Here is a 20,516-nt window from a genome sequence, read left to right as displayed (position 1 = left end):
AGGAGGAGCAGTATACACACCGCTCCAAAGATGCTGCTTGCAGGACATTTTAACGTCCTGCCAAAACACCGCTCCAGTGTGAAAGCCCTCAGCCTTTCACATTGGAGTGAAAGGAGCCGCTCTTTCAAGGCGTTTTGCAGGCGCTATTTTAGGATTATATCGCCTGCAAAGCGCCTCAGTGTGAAAGGGGTCTTGTGCAAAGCTACAGATGTAGCTGCTATCCAGCACTTTCAGATGTGTCAGTGCAGTAATTTCCCCTGCCAGCCATCATTAAATCTAAGAAGCCAACTATCTGTTTGGGATAGAGAAGCCCATTTTCACAGGCAACACAAACTAAACCATGATAAACCAATTTCAAATAAATTAACAAAGACACTAGCATCTACCTTCGATTCCTCTGCTTGCAAAATCTTTTCCATGAGCTAAATGGTACAGATGGGAGTTGTTTAGCAAAGCCTGTAAGCAGAAGTTTTGGTTAAAACGATGCAAATTTTTTTTAAATTATATAACAGTATAATAGAAAACGTAACAAAGGAACATGCTGCAAGGTAGGTGTACAATTTATGCACTACAGCATGTTATTAAAAAGAAAGTAGGCATAGTCTATATTGAACCACTCTGTATTCCAGTGGGGGAAACCACAGGTATTCCTGCAATGATAAAGTTGATAGAAATCCCACATTTTCCTTCTCACAATTTAAGCAAATACAAGAGTCTATTTATAAGAACTGTTTTTTTGGACTTTAAATGAATCACATATGTGCTGCACCTGCATGCCTGGTACAAAGTTTAAAAAAAAGGGGGAAATTTGGGACTTTAAAAGAGGCTGCAACAATGATCATATGGGCGCTTTCATTTCAAATACATAAAAACAAACATTTAATAAATAGCAGCTTAATAGTCCTCAGATGTAACGTCTACATTAGTTTTCTCTCGATGTGCACCTGGTGATCCTGCCAGTAGCACACTTTCTATCCTAGGGTGATGATGCTCACACAATATATGAAAGGAGCCATGGTTGTCATCCAAGGATTAAAACACAAACATGTCTTCCTCTCAAGGGAGAGTTACAGCCCCTGTATGTTTTTCTGTTTGCATAGTAGATATGTGTTCCAATGGCCTAGTTAACATCAGTGCAGTTAGTTCCAGTGAATTCTAGTGCAGGAGGAAAGAAAAAAAAAAGAAAAAAAAAAGAAAAAAACGAACATGCTGCATTTTTTCTGTACAGAACTGTACTGAAACGTGGCAAAACGCATCAAAAATGCTCTGGAATACATCAAAAATTCATTGCAGCAAATAAAAAAAGGAAATTGGGGGAGGGTAAAAAAAATTCATAAAAAAAAAAAAAAAAAAAAAAAAAATGCACCACACGTACCAAAAATGTTTAAAAAAAAAAAAAAAAAAAACACACACACATCCAGACTGCGTTTCTGTGGTGTGAACTGGCCTTTAAAGCCTGTTATCTACATCACACTTACATGTGTGCACCAGGGGAGGCACTGTCTTGCTCCTGTGGTCAAAAATAATAATAGTATGAAAAATATTTTAAAACCTGTTACATCCCTTTTGTGGAAAATTTCCAAATAACATAATTTGTGGAGGTTATGTGCCTAACCTACTGCACGTCTCACCCACTAGGGCCTAACATTTCACTTTTATGGTATTCCATTAAAAAAAAAAAATGGCACAGCATTTTACAAAATGGAGAGAGACTGTACAATACAAACTGGAAGACAGTACAATACAGACGAATACAAGAGGGCCCTGCTCACAGAGCTTAAAGTGGTTGTATAGGGGGTTTTGTAACTTTTACCTACAGGTAAGCCTTATTATAGTATAAAGAATATCTCCTAAACCTGTACGGTTTAGGAGATATTCCTCCCTCAATGAGCCGCTGATTGCAGCGGCGCATACTAGCTCATTATGGCTTTTGTCTTTCAGGTGAAAAAAAAATAAATTAATCGCGGGTATACAACCGCTTTAAAATTCTAAAAGGGAGGTGGGGCCACGTGATACAAAAGGTAATGAGCTGTTGGAGAAAGTAAACATACAGTTTAAGTTTGAAGCAGTATAGGCCTCTATAAAAGTGATGGGTTTTCAGGGAGTCGGACATAGACAGATTGGGGTAAGGAGTTTCAGAGGATAAGAGAGGCTCTGGAGAGATCCTGGCATGGAGTATGGGATGAGATGACAAGATAACTAGTTAGCAGGAGGTCTTGGGAGATGTGAAGACAATGATTTGGTTGCTATTTTGAGATAAAGTTGGTGATGTGGCTCAGCTCAGAATTTTGAATGGCTTTGTAATATGTTAGTTTTTTGAGTGAAAGCCAATGGAGGAACATGCAGAGAGGGGCAGTGGTAATTGAATGGCTGGTAAGGTGGATGAGTCTGGCAGCAGCATTCATGATGAACTGGGGGGGGGGGGGGGTAGCCTGGGTATAGGTAGGCCAACGAGGAGATGCAACAGTCATGGCAGGAGATAACCAGGGAGTGAATTAGTAGCTTTAGGCAAACTGGCAGCCCTCCAGCTGTTGTGAAACTACAAGTCCTATGAGGTATTGCAAGGCTGACAGTTACAAGCATGACTCCCACAGGCAGAGACATGATGGGACTTGTAGTTTCGCAAACAGCTGGAAGGCCGCCAGTTTAAGACCCCTGTTTAAAGTGTCATTGATTAATAAGGGCGTATATAAGCAAAGTTAAGGGGTTTTAGGTGGCAAGATTTGGACAGTTTTTGCTTATAGGGCCGAAAAGGAGAGTTTAGGCTCCGGCATTACAACTAGTACCTACACATGTGGGGAGGGACTGATGGATAGTTGTACCATTGATCTTGATGGAAGTCAGGAGAAGGGGCAAGTGGGGGAGAAAATATTATAAGCTCAGTTTTGGAGCGATTGAGTTGGAAAAAGGAGGTACAACCATCATACCGATATGTCCAATAGTAAATTACTGAAGTGCAAGGAGATTGATGGAGTGAGTCGAGGGGGTAGAAATATAGATTTGGGTGTCCTTCACACAGAAACAGTATTGGAAGCCATGGGATGGGAGGCGATCAGATGATCCAAGTAAAAGTCGTAGAATAGAAGACGTCTGAAAACAAAACCTTAGGCTCATCTGTAAGAAGGCTGTAGGTATCTTTTATGGGAAGTTCAGACAAGTTTAACCACTACCCGACGGCCGTACGACTTTATACGGCCGCGGGGTGGTCCTGAATCTCTAACATGCCGTAAAAAGACGGCCTGCGCGCGAATCCAGCGGCGCGGGCGCGTCCGACGGCGCCGCGCGCGTGCTCGCCACATCGTTGAGATGCCGATGCAAGTGCCTGGCGGCCGTGATGTCCGCCAGGGGATCGGCGGCTACAGGGACAAGACGTGGAGCTCTGTGTGTAAACACAGAGATCCATGTCCTGTCAGGGGACAGAGGAGACCGATCTGTGTCCCTTGTACATAGGGACATAGATCGGTCACCTCCCCCAGTCACCCCCCTTCCACCTACAGTTAGAACACAATTTAGGGTACACATTTAACCCCTTCCTCACCCCCTAGTGTTAACCCCTTCAATGCCAGTCACATTTATACAGTAATTAGTGCATATTTATAGCACTGATCGCTGTATAAATGTGAATGGCGCCAAAAATGTGTCAAAAGTGTCCGATGTGTCCGCCATAATGTCGCAGTCACGAAAAAAATGCTGATCGCCGCCATTAGTAGTAAAAAAAAAAAATAATAAAAAAATAATAATAATTCTGTCCCCTATTTTGTAAGCGCAATAACTTTTGCGCAAACCAGACGCTTCTTGCGATATTTTTGTGAGAAAAAAAAAAATGTAGAATATGTATCGCCTAGACTGAGAAAAAAAATGTTTTTAAAAAAAAATTGGGCTATTTATTATAGCAACAAGTAAAAAATATTATTATTTATTTTTCAAAATTGTCGCTCTATTTTTGTTTATAGCGCAAAAAATAAAAACCGCAGAGGCGATCAAATACCACCAAAAGAAAGCTCTATTTGTGGGAAAAAAGGACGCCAATTTTGTTTGGGAGCCACGTCGCACGACCGCGCAATTGTCAGTTAAAGTGACGCAGTGCCACAAGCTGAAATTTCACCTGGTCAGGAAGGGGTATATGTGCCCAGTAAGGAAGTGGTTAAAGTGGATTGTAAAGGTTCGAAAACTATTTTTTTTTAAATAACATGTTATACTTACCTCCGGTGTGCAGCTCGTTTTTCACAGTGGCCCCGATCCACTTCTTCTGAGGTCCCTCGGCGGCTGTCTCTGCTCCTTCCTGCATCAGAAAACCCCTTCCGGGAAGCGCTTTCCCAAGTGGGTTACCTTGCGGGCGTGCTCCCGAGTCCAGCATTTGCGTCCATGGACACAAATGCCGGACTCGGCCCTGCCCCCCTGGCGTCCGCGTCATTGGATTTGATTGACAGCAGCGGGAGTCAATGGCTGCGCTGCTATCAATCTATCCAATGAAGAGCCGAGAGGCACGGGCCGAGGAGCCAGCTTGTTCTCAACGTGGGGCTTTCGAGGGCTCAGGTAAGTAAATCGGGGGGCCAGTAAGTATCGGATGTTTACAACTGGAAGGTTTACAACCCCTTTAACTTTTGAAAATGCCCCAAAAGAGCACCTTTTCTTGGTCTAAGAATGACGCTTTGGGTGATTTCTACTTTTACTCCTCACTGTGCTGCTAAAGTAGTAATATTGCTTTATGAAAAAGTGGGATATCAATTTTAAGTGGATAATTTTAAGTTCAACATGAAAGAAAATTGTAAAAATGAAGTAAAGAACAAAGCAAAGTTCACCAATATATTCCCTTTAAAAAAAAAAAAAAACATTTTAAATATTCCAGTCAGTATATTTATAATGTGTTGTCATCACACCACCTGAAAGCGGAAATTAGCCTGCAGCAGAAGTGCTTGCGTTATAAGCGGAGGGAAAGCACCGACGTGAAATAAAGAACTCTAGGAACACGCATAGTGCATACTACATGTGTATTAATGTACTGATGCTCGGCTGAAGTGTATTCATTATTATTTTTAACATACCTTAGAGGGGATACAGCCAACGTTTAGACAGGTTCCACCAAGAGTGTCATTTTTTTCCACACAAACAGTCTAAAATAAAAATATATTAATGAGAAGCAAGTTCAGAAACAAATGTTGCGTTAATCTTTCTATAGAAATTGATGGCAGAAAAACAATTAGATTGTCCTCAAGTGAGCTAGATATATTCCTAAAAACGTACAAAGAAGACATCCATTTATCTACAAGCAAATCACCGCAGCACCAGGCGCTGCCATGATCTTCCCCACAGTGGTGACAGCATCACAGCACAGAACTTTCTTCATTTATTCTCTACACAGAAGGGTGAAAACACTGGCAGAATTGTTTTTGTATGCCAACAAGTGCCTCCCCCCCAAGTACTAGAGAAGCTCAATGTTGGCGCCAAGAAAAAGCAGCAAAGGCCAAATCACTAAAACAGATGTTCCAAATATGGTCAGGCCTGTTTTAGCGAGCCTAAATAATACTCAAGTTTTGTTCTCTTTGTGTAGGACAGACAGGCCTGAAAATGCGCTCCTCATGTGCCAGGCTTCAAGTTGCTCTAGGAATAACGGACTATCGCATTCTCTCTTTTGTAGGCAACACCAACCCGTCTCATGCCTGATCAGGGACAATTTCCCTGCTGAAAGAGGCACTATCTGTATCTTTAGGACCCTTTCACATGTACATTCAGTCTGGATCTGTCTCTCAGTTTTTCAGGAGGGACCAGACTGAACCACAATGTATATGCATGGTGTATGTGTGTATGTATGGTATATGTTTATGTGTCGGTGTATGTAAACAGATTTTTTATTTTTTTTTGCTTTTCCGTTTTGTTGGACATGAGCCGATGATTATACCTCTGTCAACCTACAGCCATAAACAGCTAAAAAAAAGGGAAATGTGAAAAACTGATGTATACTGATCTAAAATGATTTAATTTACATGCACTATTTAAGAAGGAACTGTCAACGTGTGAAAGGACCCTTAAGTAACCCAAAGGTGACTTCATGGGTGGAAGAAAAGAAAATTGCGTGATTCCACCATCAACACAGTCAATGTTGATGGAGGAACGCCTACCGCAGCGTGTTCTGTCGGCAGGGAGCCTTCCTGGCCAGAAGAACACAAGGATTACGACTATAGCGGCTGGCAGTAATCAAAGGGGAAAAAAAAAAGACTTAGTTAGACTTACCGGTGACGGTATTTCTAAGAGCCTTTCAGGACAACCTTGGAGAGAGCGCAGCTCCGCCTCTTCATTAGGAAACACATGCTAATCTTTAAAAGCCCTCCTCTTCCACCATGGCTTCAGTTATTGTGGTCCGACTCTCTGGAAGACACAGCACAGAAAACCACAACACCATGATAGATTTTATAACTTATTACTTTAACATTTTAGGGAGGGAAACTGCGGTTGTCCTGAAAGGCTCTTAGAAATACCGTCACCGGTAAGTCTAACTAAGTCTTTCTCCAGTCGCCTTTCAGGACAACCTTGGAGAGGATAAACAAGTAACTTACCCTAGGGTGGGACTACTGCTTGCAGAACCTTTCTGCCAAAGGCTTGGTCTGCGGCAGACAATAGATCCAACCTGTAGTGCCTTAGGAACGTTGAGTAGTTGCTCCAAGTGGCGGCCTTGCAGATCTGCTCAGGTGTAGCGCCGGCTCTTTCGGCCCAGGAGACTGCAGTTGACCTTGTTGAGTGTGCCACAATACCTGAGGGAGGCACGACTCCTTTGGCTTTATAGGCTTCTGAAATAGCAAGTTTAAGCCATCTGGCTAAAGTACTTTTGGATGCTTTTTCCCCCTTGCGGGGACCTGAGAAAGCTACAAAGAGAGCATTTGACTTTCTGAAATCTCTGGTGACTGAAAGAAACTGTAAAAGACACCTCTTCACGTCTAGTGTATGGAACGCTTCTTCTCCAGCATTAGAAGGGTTTAAAGCAAAAGTGGGTAACACTATTTCCTGTGACCGGTGAAATTTTGAAGATACTTTCGGAAGAAACGAAGGATCCGTCTGAAGGATCACTCGGTCTGGAAAAATTCTTAGGAAGGGTTCAGTGATGGCCAGAGCTTGGAGCTCACTGATTCGTCTTGCTGACGTAATAGCCACCAAAAAAACTGTTTTGAGGATTAAGTTTTTCAAAGAAATATTCTCCAATGGTTCGAACGGAACTCCCGTCAAACCTTGTAGTACAACCGATAAGTCCCAACTGGGAAAACTTTTGAGGATCACTGGCCTATTTCGAGCCAGTGCCCTAAAAAACCTGGAAATTAAAGGTTCTCTGGACAGAGTTTTTTCTAAGTAAACAGAAAGAGCCGCTACCTGTGTCTTTAAGGTACTGGCTGCAAGTCCTTTTTCCATTCCTTCATGGAGAAATTCTAGCACTGAGACTACACTCTTAGTTTGAAAGGTCTTGGAAGAACACCATGAGTTATACTTCTTCCACACTTTAAGATAAATTGATCTTGTTACCTCCTTCCTACTGGACAGAAGAGTTTTTACAACCTTGTCCGACAAGCCTTTATTTTTCAAAATGTCTTCCTCAGAAACCAAGCGCTTAGATGTAACCTGTCTGTTTCTGGGTGACACACAGATCCCTGTGTTAGAAGGTCCTTCTTGGGAGGCAACTTCCATGGAGGTTTTGCGGCCAGGTTCAGTATGGTTGCGAACCAAGGCCTCTTTGGCCAAAAGGGAGCAATCAGAATTAAGTCTGTTTTCTCTTCTCTGAATTTCCTTAAGACCAATGGAATCAAGGGAAAGGGGGGAAAGGCGTAGCACAGATGGTAATCCCAGGGATGGGCTAGAGCATCTATACCTATCGCTTGGTCTTCTCTGTGGAGAGAAAAAAAGTTTTGAACTTTCGTGTTTTGCTGACTGGCAAAAAGGTCTACTTGAGGATGTCCCCATTCCTTGGAGATCATGTTGAAAATCTCCTGATTTAGACTCCATTCTGCTTCTATTACTTTCCTTCTGCTCAGAAGATCTGCCAGCAGATTTTGGGATCCTTTTAGGTGGATTGCTGACAAAGAGGCCACATTTTTCTCCGCCCAAGTCAGTAACTGATTGGCCAGCTCCATCAATCCCTGGCTCCTGGTCCCGCCTTGTCTGGTCACATAGGCCACTGCTGTAGTGTTGTCCGACAAAATTTGGACATGACAACCCTTCAGCATCTGTTGAAAAGCCAGGAGACCCATAAGAATGGCTTTTAGTTCTCGCCAATTCGATGACCTCCTTGCCTCCACTTTGGTCCATGACCCTTGTGCGGTCTGACCGTCCAGGTGGGCTCCCCATCCCCACGAACTTGCGTCCGTTGTCAGACGTTTGTCCGAGGGAAGGACCCATGAGAGACCTTTTGTGAGATTGGAGGGATCTCTCCACCACCAGAGGGACCGTTTTACCTTTGATGATAGAGAGAAGGTTTTCTCCAGTGACTCCTGGTGAGACCACTCCTGTAGGATGTTCCTCTGTAGGGGTCTGGAATGAAGCCTTGCCCATTGAATGGCAGGAATCGAGGCCGTAAGTTGACCTAGGACTGCCATGGCAGAACGTTCTGACACTGAGAGATTCGTTTGAATCTGGCTCACTGCAGAAACTACTTTTTCTACTTTTTCTTGAGGGAGAAACACCTTCTGTAGAACTGAATTGATGGTGTAACCGAGGAACCTCATCTCCTGCGAGGGGTCTAGGTTTGATTTTTCTAGATTCAATATCCACCCCAGGCTCTCGAGATGAGCCTGGGACGTCTGGAGATCTGAAACCAGCTGATCCCTTGAACCTGCAAAGAATAAGAGGTCGTCCAGATAAGGAACAACTGAGACCCCTCTCAGTTTCAGAGGCTCCAAGGCTTCCGCCATCACTTTTGTAAAGATCCTTGGTGAGGATGAGAGGCCGAACGGCAGAGCTCTGAATTGGAGGTGCCATATTGAAGTTCCCAAGTTTATTGCCAAGCGTAGAAACTTTTGTGAGGCCTGCGCTATTGGCACGTGTAGATACGCATCCCTTAGATCCAGAGAGGCCATGAAGCACTCTGGTGTTAACAACTTTGTGATGGAATAAATGGTGTCCATCCGGAAGTGCTTGTACCTTATAGTTTTGTTCAGGATCTTCAAGTTCAAAATTAGGCGATATTTGCCTGAAGGCTTTTTTACTAAGAATATGTGGGAGTAAAACCCTCTTCCCTCCTGATCTTTTGGGACTTGGACAATAACTTCCTGTTGGATCAGATCCTTTAGAAGGTTCATCATTGCAGAAGCTTTTTCCTGATCCCTTGGTAGGGTTGTTACATAAAACCTGCAAGGAGGGCACTCTGAAAACTCCAGACTGTATCCTTGTGTAACTATGTTTTTCACAAAGGGGCTCTTGGTCAGAAGGCTCCACTGAGAAGAGAAAGCGGACAGTCTTCCCCCCACAGGAGTCAGATTGTCACTTGTCTTTTGATGACTGATCCTGGGGTGACTTAAAGAGGATACCTCCTCTTCCTCTACCTCTTTGAGGAAACCAGCGCTTTTTGTTTTCTTCTTTTTTGGAGGTTTGTGGAAAAGAACGAAAATTCTTTTTAACAGGTTGTTTCTTAGCCGGGAAAGCCTTCTTTTTGTCGGCTGTTCTATCCAGAATTTTTTCAAGATCCGGTCCAAACAGTAAGTCCCCTGAGAAGGGTAACCCGCAGAGTTTGACTTTAGAGGCTGTGTCCCCTGTCCAGGTTTTCAGCCATACTGCACGTCTGGCTGAGTTCACCAGGGCAGAGGATCTAGCTGACAACTTAATTGATTCAGCTGACGCATCAGCCATGTACCTGATTGATTTTAGAATCAGTGGAAAGGATTCCAAGATATCCTTCCTTGGTGTACCAGCTTCAACATGGTTCATCAGCTTTTCCACCCAACACTCCAAGTTTCTTGCCACCACTGTGGAGGCCATTGCAGGTTTTAGACTAAGAGAAGTAGAGTCCCAAGCTTTCTTTAACAGGGAGTCCGCTCTTTTGTCCATGGGATCTTTTAGTATCCCCATGTCTTCGAACGCAAGATCCGTGCGTCGAGACACCTGGGAAAAGGCAGCATCAACTTTTGGCTTTTTATTCCAGGCTTCAGAGTCTTTATCTTCAAAGGGAAATCTTTTCCTTAGACTTTTAGAAAAGAAGGGGCCCCTTTCTGGATCTTTCCACTCTTTTCTAATAGTATCTGATACTACTCTGTGAACTGGAAAAACCTTGTGTTTGGAGGCATCCAGACCCTGGTACATTTTGTCATGAAGAGATAATTGTACCTCCTCTTCTTGAATATCAAGTGTAGTATAAATTGCTTCAAGAAGATCATCTACTTCATCTAGAGAGACTTTATATCTGGAATTTCTGTACTCTCCTTCCTCTTCCTCCTCATCTGAATCCCTGAGTGAGCGAAGAGTACTTGTCCCTTCATCCCCTGAATCCACAACCTCTGACCTCGAGGTGGAAGCTTTTGGGCTGGGTGGTAAATGTTGGGGTTCAGCTTGCACTGCTGGAGTCTGAACCAACATAGATTTGACCGAATTCAAAGAACTTGCAAGTTCTTGCACTGAAGAAAATAACACTTTATATTGCTGGGATGTTTCTTCTTCCACTAAATCCTTAATACAAGATTTACACATTGCCTTCTGCCATGAATCTCTAAGAGGGTTTTTGCAGGAAGGACATTTCCTTTGAGTTGGTGGCTTTTTAGTTTTTTGTTTCTCCTAAAAACACACAAAAAAGGGTATTTTACCATTGGAGACACAATAGGTTTTTTACAAACAAGGAAAAAACCGCCACCACTTTAAAAGGAAGATGTGATAGAAAAGATCCACAGCTAACCAAACACCACCCAGTGCAACTGTCAGGGACCGAGAGAAGTTACCTCTGACCCTGCAGTACAGGCTCCCTTAAGGAGGACAAATAACAAAAAACCATATAAGCCCAATAGTAAGGATAGAGGCACCGCTGTACCCCCCTACCTGGACCTGAGCAGCGTCTGAGGCGCCTGTCTCCGCCATGGCTGTAGGTTCTTCCATCGCCGAGAGAAACACAGCCGGGACTGAATGATTTTTAAATCTTTCCCGGGCCTGCGCGTCATCAAAGACGGCCGGAACCGGAAGACGCCGCTCTTAGGCCTGTCCCCTGACCTCTGCGTTACTAGGCGACGTGGACCACGCGTCGCCACGCCTCTACAGGAAACTACGCCGCTGTGCATGACGTCACCCGCCCGCCAGGACCCGGGACCGTCATGCGGCGTTTCAAAAATAAACACCGCCAATGCGGTAGTGTGCCGCCCGGCCACCTGAGCCAAAAAACAGCGGACCCCTGGGCACTCAGCGCCGCTTCCTGTAGAGCCTTCACTCCACTGAGCAGGGAGAGGCTGGAGACTCCGGAGGACTCCCCCCACCCTTAGGGGAGCCTGGGATGGCCACTGCACACCAAACAGATAAGGTAAGGCTTACCCCTCCAACCTTGGAAAGAGCGCAGCACCCCTGGTCCACAAGCATGCGCTTCCACCATGGCGGAGGAAACACAATAACTGAAGCCATGGTGGAAGAGGAGGGCTTTTAAAGATTAGCATGTGTTTCCTAATGAAGAGGCGGAGCTGCGCTCTCTCCAAGGTTGTCCTGAAAGGCGACTGGAGAAAAAAGTACATGCTGGTTGTACCCAAGTTGATCAATGAATCAACTTGGGTACAATCAGCCTCGGCCTGTTCAGCTGTCTCAATTCATGTATGACTGGCTTTTCAAGTGACAGACCATCTGTCGGTCACAATGCCTATACAACTACTACCCAATATTGCTTTTTGTGGATTATTTACCAAAAGTTGAACTATTGCTGGTGCTTGAATTGAAAGAGACATTATAACCACCACAGAAGGCCAAATATTTAAAGTGGTTGTAACCCAAAATAAAAGTGACCCTGTTACCTTATAGCAGATTAAGCAACACAGTGCTTGTGCTCTCTAATCTGGCCCTTTCTAAGCTGTAAAAACCTGGCTGATCCTGCCTGTTCCAGTGTCCCTCTCTGTGTGCTGACCACTGTAATCATGGCTGCTGATCCACAATTTCCATAGTCAGTTTATGTGACTCCGTCATCCCTCTGCTCTCCTCTCCTTCTCCCTCCCTGGCTGTCAGCTCCTGTGTGTGCTGCCCCTCCCCTCCCGCTATTAGTAGATGGCAGTAAAGTTAAATGAAGATCACTGGCAGCCCCTCTCTTATGCTATAACACTGTGTACATTTTAGTGCAGTTACAGGCATTGTTTTACACTATCTCAGATATCTTCTGGCCGGTCATGTGACCTCCGGCCGCTCTCCTGCCCCATCTAAGGGCTACAGCGGGAGGGACTTAGCAGCCAGCACAGCGGTTACGTGACCTCCATGGCTTACGTCCAAAGGCAAATCTCGGGCCTTCCCACTGTAGCCATAAGATCAAAGGAGGAGATTGGCCGGAGGTCACATGACCGGCCCAAAAAAGATAAAGTAATTATAGGCATCATTTTACACTAACACTAACATGTACACAGTGGGGGTTATTTACGAACGGCAAATCCACTTTGCACTACAAGTGCGCTTGAAAGTGCAGTCGCTGTAGATCTCAGGGGAAGATCTGAAATGAGGGGAAGCTCTGCTGATTTTATCATCCTATCACGTGCAAGCTTAAATGCCGTTTTATTCTCCTTGCATGTCCCCCTCGGATCTACAGCGAATGCACTTCCAAGTGCAGTTGCAGTGCACTTGTAGTGGATTTTCCTTTAGTAAATAACCCCCAGTGGGTCATGGCATGATAAAAACGCATGCAAATATCAATTTACACATTAGAGCCAAACTTTACCTGAAAGCCCAGCTGGGCAGCTTTGATGGCAGCAACATAACCTCCAGGACCAGAGCCTACGACAGTGACATCAGCATCCACTTCACGTAATAAAGAATAATACACATTAGTTATATTCTATGCAATTCATCAGAAAACTTGTTGACAAACAAAAATGAATGAAGTGCTTACAGCTATTATAGATCATATTCCCATTAAAGCAAATCTTTAGGTGTTTTGTCTTCTTTGCAGAGAACCTAAAACACTGAGGTTTTCTATAAAAGTAACTGCAAGTAAAGTATGCATTGTCATAGTGTAGCCCCAACCTTACAGTCACCAGTGCCTTCCTATAGCGCAGAAATATACAAGCAGTGGTAGATGCAGACTACACAGCAACCATGCAAGAGGGCGCTCCAATTTCCTTATAAAGTACCACAAGATTTCAGGCTACAGAGGCACTCTGCAAACAAACTTAATATGTGCCGGTACTTACTGGGATTCCTGTTACCCAGAAGAAGTTACCTCAGCTACGGAGAATTAGAGCTGCACAATTCTGACCAAAATGAGAACCACGATTTATTTTGCTTAGAATAAAGATCACGATTCTCACGGCGCAACATCAACTTTCACATTACGCAAAAAAATTAGGGTGACTTTACTCTTTTTTTTTTTTTTAAACATTGCTTGAAAGACCGCTGGGCTAATACAGTGTGTGACATAAAATATTGTAACAACCACCATTTTTTCCCTCTATGGTCTCTGCTAAAAAAAAATATATACACACACACACACACACACACACACAATAAAATGTTTGCGAGTTCCAAGAAATTTATTAGCATAAAATACTGCTTTTAACTTGTAAGCGACAAGTGTCAGAAAAAGGTTTTGTTTTTAAGTGGTTGAACTGCCCTAATCTACAGACAGAAGTTCATTCCTTTGACCTAAAACAGACCGCCAGTGTACAACGCCACATCCCACTCCTCCGCTCAGCAGTCATTGGTTGCTGGGACCGCGAGCGTCCCTGCAACTAATGCCGTAGCGTGTGCGCCCCACCCCCTGCTGCTTACCATCTTGTGGCTTTTGGCTTTAATTCGGCTATGAGGTATGATGTGTATGCATGCCCTGCTCCCTTCAGCAAGACTTCCGGTGGTGGCGCAGCACTTTCTCTCTGCAGCTTGTTGCCTCTGCTGGCTCCTGATCCCTGCCTGCCTCAAGGTACGTGGGGGTGTTTAACCACACTGATGGGCACATTTTCTTATAAGGGGCACATCTAAATGTGCCCATCAGAATGCCCCTTAACATAAAATAAGGGGCATACTGATGGGCACATTTAATGTAAGGTTCACTCTGATGGGCACAACAAAATGTGTTCAACAGCGTGCCCCCTAAAATAAAATGTGCCCATCAGCATGCCCTTTATTTTATGTTAAGGTTCACTCTGATGGGCACATTTTATGTTAAAAGGGAACTCTAATGGGCACAACAAAATGTGACCATTAGCATGACCCTTAACGTAAATGCAGAGTGCCCCTTAACTGATGTGATAGTGACACCTGATGTAAAGGGGCACTCTGATGGGGACAAATGATGTAAGGGGGCACAATGGATGGAAGACACCAGATGTAAGGGGGCCTTCTGGCGAAGAAACCTGAAGAGGGCACTCTGACGGGAATACCTGATGTAAAGTGTCACTCTGATGGGGACAGCTGATGTAAGGGGGTATCCCGACAGTGGCAACTGATTAATGGGGGTACCCACTGTAATGAATTACTCTGGTAGGGGCACATGTAAGGGGGAACACTATTGGGGACATTTACAGAGTATTACCAGAGTGTCTGAGGGAAACGGTAGAGAAAAGAACCAAGCAAGAAAAAAAAAAAAAAAAAAAGGGGAAAGTAGACACATACAATCTTTCATGGCGCAGACTTGTGATTCGGACCTGGGCCGGAATTTTATTTTTTTTCGTTACCAGACCTCCTTGAGTTTTAATTCACTACCCCTGATCTAAAAGAAGGAAATGTTACAATGTTTCTTTCTCTTTATCATACCCGAGGAATGTTGTGATAAACTTGACAGGCTGCCCGTTTTTTTGTTTTTTTTTGAGCAGAGAACTAAAAATCGAGGGAATGCTGTGTTGAGGGTAGAATCGTAGAATCGTGATCTCAATTCTTTAACGATTATTCGAGCAGCTCTACTGAGTATGCTTGCAGTGAGGCCTAGTTACTTCTTAAGATGAGTTCCCCCCCCCCCCCCCCCCCCGAGTTACAGTCTATCGTAAGGGAATCACAACCAGCAAGACTCAGAGGTGAACAAACCCAATTCTTGCTAGATTCTGTGACATGTTTTCCCCAGTGTATTGCCAGATGTATTTAGTATAAGAAAAGCACAGCACTCGTTTTTACGTACACTAATCCGTTTCCACAAAGAGCTTGATTCAAGTATGGCATCTTTAAAACTGCACATATGAAACCGTTTATTAAGGAAAGAAACAGATAACTTACAGGCTTGGTCTGCATAGGTACGGAGTGGCACAGCACAGATTCTTTTCAGTCCAGGGGTGAGATGACTGATGTGAGTCTTCTAAAAATAAAACATGAAATGCTTTCATTGCACACAACCTTACATTTAAATCACATTTTTTATTAGAAAGGCAATTAAAACAATGATTTTATTCATATCCAATGTTGTACATACAGTAAAACCTTGGTTTAAGAGCGTTTTGCAAGACGAGCAACATTTTTTAATACATTTTGCCTTGATATACAAGTGATGTCTTGATATAAGAGTAGAGTCATGTCACAACGAAGTATAAAAGAGAAGAGAGGCATCACTAAGTGTAGCAATAGTTACATTTAATGAAGGTACAACATTTACCAACATATTGCTACACTTAGAGGCTCCTCTCTTCTCTTTTAAACTCTGGAGCTCCTGCTGGATTTTGCTTCCAATCCCCTCGTGGAGGCTTCCATTTGTGGATGGACATATTATGGTTACACAACCTGGTCACATTGCTATAATCTTTTTATATGGACTATAAACTGAAGGACCTATGAATAAATGGTTGTGGATTTCTTATGGGGAAATTTGCTTTGATATACAAGTGCTTTGGATTACAAGCATGCTTCTGGAATGAATTATGCTCGCAAACTAAGATTTTTACTGTATTATGGAACAGCAGCAATATTTTCCCATTACATGTTCAGGCTTAGAGTGGCTTCCCTTCAAATTACGTGATTTAGCCACCGCAAGGATGCATCCCACACTGCAGGCAATGTGTAAGAACGTCATTGCTATTCTACACTGAATGACATTGTATCACCTTCAACTGTAATGGCTTCAATCAAACTCTCCCTATAACTTGATCTCAGTTTTTCACATGGCTGTGGAGGAATTCTAGCTCACCTTTCTTTCCAGAACTAGCCATGGAAGAGTCGAAAGTTGAATTCCTTACAGTTGTACAGGACCAACTCTTACACTGAAATTGAGTACTCCGATTTCACTGTACGCTGTGAGCTTCTCATAGTGTGCATGACAAGCTGCAGCAAATCAGATAGAGCTCATCGGATTTCCTGGGTGGCGGACATTCAGCATAATCTAGACAGAGAACACTGTAGAATCCCCCTACATTAGTGGTCAGTAGAGAAAGGCTCCCTTACATTAAAGGGGTTGTAAAGGAAAAAAAATGTTCTCATAATAAGCATCCTTTACCTGCAGACATTCCTCTCTTCACTTCCTCATTGTTCGTTTTTGCTCAGAAGTTGCTCTATTTCTTCTCTGTTCTGTTCACTTCCTGCTTGTCTGATTATTACTCACCACCGTGATGGGAGGCTTTACTGCGGTGGTCAGTGACGTGCTCGCCCCCTCCTGGGAACTACATCTGTGTGGCAGGATGCTCTCTACGTGTTAGAGACTTCAAGGAGGTGTGAATTACTGGGTGTGCCGCAATGCATACTGGGAAATGTAGTTCTTACATGAACGAGCGATGCAAACCAGGAAGTGAATGAGAGAACAGAAACTAGAATGCCGGAGGTGATATAGATGAAGGAATTTAATAGGTATTTACTTGTTTTTTAACAGAATCATTACACTATTCTGTCTGGCTACCTTGCAGACATTCATTTTAGGCAAAAAAAATAATTCCTTTACAACTCCTTTAATGATCTGTGGAGAAGACCACTTTTATAGTGGTGGTTAATGGAGAAAGACTCACCTACAATGGTGATCAATGTTGAAGTAAATACATAAAGGGGGTGAATAAGGTTCAGGGGAGCAGTTTATTGAACTAAAATTAAGAACACGGGACATAACCTCAAACTAACTGGACGGAAGTTCAAAACTATTCTTAGGCAGTATTTTACTGAAAGGGTAGTTGATGCATGAAATAAAACTACCAGTAGAGGTAGTGAGACAGTCAACAGTAAATGGCTTCAAAAAGATCTATACCCAAAGTTGAATAAAAAATAAATAAAAAAAATTGGCAGACTCGATGAACTACTCTGTCTTTTTTCTGTCATCACTTTTCTATGTTTCGATCTATGCCAGTAGTGAACAATGTACAAGTGGTGATATGTGTAGAATGGCCTCCTCACATGTGTGATCAGTGAAGAACGGCCCTCTTACATTGGTGGACTAGGGAGAAGAACCCCTTACATTGGAGATCTGAGCAGAAGAACCCCTTACATTGGTGATCAGAGCAGAAGAGGCCCTTACACTGGTGGTTCTTGGAGAAATGCCCCTTAAATGTGTGGTCAGTAGCGAGGGGCCCTTCTACTTTGGTGGACCGTGAAGAAAAGAAACCTTACATTGGTGATCGGTCTATAAGTGGCCCTTGGAAAAGTTCCCCTTACATCTGTAGTCAGTAGAGAGGACCCTCTTTACTTTGGTGGTCCGTGGAGGAAACCCCCCCCCCCCCCCCATTACATTGGTTATTGGTGTAGAAGTGACCCTACGACTCCCTTCACACAGACGTCATCTGTTCAGTCACGTTTTTTCAAAGAAGTTCAGATCGATTTACATCTGTTTTTGTTGGTTGCAGAGACCAACCAGAGGTGACAAAAGCATAAAACAAAAATGTTTCTTGCCTACAAATGGACATAAACACAATGTTCTGTTTTAAAAAGAAGAACAAAAAAAGGGACCTGAATAGACATGGCTGTAGTTGGATGTAAACGGATGATCATCTGCTTACATCCACCCACCCATAAGACCCTTTTACATGGGCGCTTCAATCCGAGACAGGTGGACCTGATTGGAAGGTCCATGTATTCCTATAGATGTAGTCCGTTTACACGTACCTACCTCCAGGTCTGATCAGGAGCACTATAAGTGGAGGAGGACTTCATCCTCTTCTGTTTGATGGGCCTGGAGGCAGGAGGGTGTAAACAGACAGTGGATTCTATTTACACCCAGCAGCCCATACAGCAGAGCAGGGTCTGTCTGTGTCCGCTCTGCATAAACACGGACCTGACATCTGCCCTACTCTGCTACGATCAGCAATGGAAGGTGTCTGTGTGAAAAAGCCATAGACATACATTGTGTCTGGGTCCATCTGAAAAACTGACACATGGATCTAGACTGAATGCCTGTGTAAAAAGGGTCCTATGCCGGTTTCACATGGGCTCCATCTTGTATAAGAGCAGCAAGCTTTGACAAATAATTTGCAGAACTTTCAGCAAACTTTGATGAAGCTTTTAAAATACCGTTCAAGTCCAGTGTGTAAATGTTGAATACAGCTCCTAATGGGTGTGCCGATTGCCACTTTAAACAAGCTACTAGCAGACTTCAGCACTACTTGAAGCTTGATTAAAGCTTGCCTAAAGTGGCAATCAACGTTCCCATTAGGATCTTTGTTGAACATTTACAAACTGCACTTGAGTGGTATTTTAAAAGCTTCAACAAAGCTTTCTGAAAGTTCTGCAAATTATTTGTCAAGGCTTGCTGTTCACACTGCTCTTATACAAGCTGAAGCGTGTGTGAAACATTGGTGGTCAGTGGAAAAGAGCATCCTTACATATGTGATCTGTGTAGAATACCCCCATACATTGGTGGTCAGCGGAGAAGAGTGTCCTTACATATGTGATCTGTGTATAATACCCTCATACATTGGTGGTCAGTGGAGAAGAGCGTCCTTACATATGTGATCTGTGTAGAATACCCTCATACATTGGTGGTCAGTGGAGAAGAGCGTCCTTACATATGTGATCTGTGTAGAATACCCCCTTACATTGGTGGTCAGAAGAGAAGAGCGTCCTTACATATGTGATCTGTGTAGAATACCCCCTTACACTGTTGGTCAGCAGAGAAGAGCGTCCTTACATATGTGATCTGTGTAGAATACCCTCATACATTGGTGGTCAGCGTAGAAGAGCGTCCTTACATATGTGATTTGTGTAGAATACCCCCTTACATTGGTGGTCAGTGGAGAAGAGCGTCCTTACATATGTGATCTGTGTAGAATACCCCCTTACATTGGTGGTCAGAAGAGAAGAGCGTCCTTACATATGTGATCTGTGTAGAATATCCCCTTACATTGGTGGTCAGTGGAGAAGAGCTTCCTTACATATGTGATCTGTGTAGAAGACCCCTTACATTGGTGGTCAGTGGAGAAGACCCCCCTCCCCAATGGTGGTCAGTAGAAAAGTCCCCCTCACATTGCTGGTCAGGGTGAAGACTGCCCCCTACAGATAATTATAAAGATGACAGGTGTCAGTGATTAATGAGAGGTAGAAGTTGCTTGATGAACCCCCAACAAAATGTGGGTGACCCCCCAATTGAGAATGCAGGCTTTAGAGGATGATCTTTTGACATAGTGGAGTCACTGGAGGAATTATCACCTGCTAGGAATATGATGTGATGGGGAGCACATGTGACAGATTGGGGAGGGGGGGGGGGGTGAGTGTTAAGTAGAGTGCAAAACCTGGTGCAGCTTTGCACAGAAACCAATCAGCTTCCAGCTTTTATTGTCAAAGCTTAATTGAACAATCTAAAGTTAGCAGCTGATTGGCTACCATGCACAGCTGCACCAGATGTTGCCCCCTCCAGTTGTAGTAAACCCCCCAGTGTGTCCTGTCAGTGTTCCCTCCACAGGTATGATGAAGGTCAGTGTCATGTGAGAGGTCCTCAGGTCCTGGCACTGCTCGGTGTTCTAGGCCCAGGCTGGGTGTCTCAGGCTGTCATAGCAGGAGAAGTGTTTCCTATCACATAGTAATAGAGGCTCTGTCCGCCCCTCCTCCTCCTCTCCCGGTGTGCCGGGTTACCTTGCCCAAAGTACAGCACACGCGGCTCCAGCTCTGCATTTTCCTCCCGTAGTTGACACTCTCCTCCCAACCTGGACTCCCCTGGATCAAGGACTTCACTGGCTGCGCAAGCGCAAGGGGGTGTGTCAGCTCAAAGAGGATGTCGGGACTTGTAGTGTCTTTCCGTCTCTAGTCACGTGTGTTAGAGGAGTCGCTCCGTCGCATAGTGTGGGCGGGGTTTACGGAGAGTGGGATTCCTGTGTCGACGTGTGACGTTGTGTGTCAGCTGGTCCCGTTATGAAAATGCTAACTGCCTGGCTATGCCTGTCCTTAGTACTTTGGAATGACACACAGGTACTGGAGAGGCGTCAGAAGTCCTCGTCCCTGCTCTTCTTCTTTCAGGTTAATGACTTTGAAAGCACTGAAGCCAATGTAGAAGCATG

At 43.9% G+C, this 20,516-nt stretch overlaps 1 protein-coding gene across 1 annotated transcript in view; it reads right to left on the bottom strand.

The window, feature by feature from the left end:
* DLD (dihydrolipoamide dehydrogenase) overlaps positions 1-20,217 on the bottom strand; it is a 35,227-nt gene extending 15,010 nt beyond the window's left edge. Inside the window, exons 1-5 of the mRNA XM_040343549.1 lie at positions 20,095-20,217; positions 15,340-15,418; positions 12,857-12,936; positions 5,046-5,114; positions 387-456 (exon numbers count right to left, since the gene is read on the bottom strand). Of these exons, the coding sequence (XP_040199483.1) occupies positions 387-456; positions 5,046-5,114; positions 12,857-12,936; positions 15,340-15,418; positions 20,095-20,133 (337 nt within the window). The 5' untranslated portion in view covers positions 20,134-20,217. The remainder of the gene's footprint in view (positions 1-386; positions 457-5,045; positions 5,115-12,856; positions 12,937-15,339; positions 15,419-20,094) is intronic.
* Between the last annotated feature and the right edge of the window lie 299 nt (positions 20,218-20,516).

This window comes from Rana temporaria, chromosome 3 (assembly GCF_905171775.1).
Source record: "Rana temporaria chromosome 3, aRanTem1.1, whole genome shotgun sequence".
Classification (NCBI taxonomy): Eukaryota; Metazoa; Chordata; class Amphibia; order Anura; family Ranidae; genus Rana; species Rana temporaria.
Note: the sequence above shows the minus strand (reverse complement) of the source record. Positions and strands in the feature narration are given on the sequence as shown.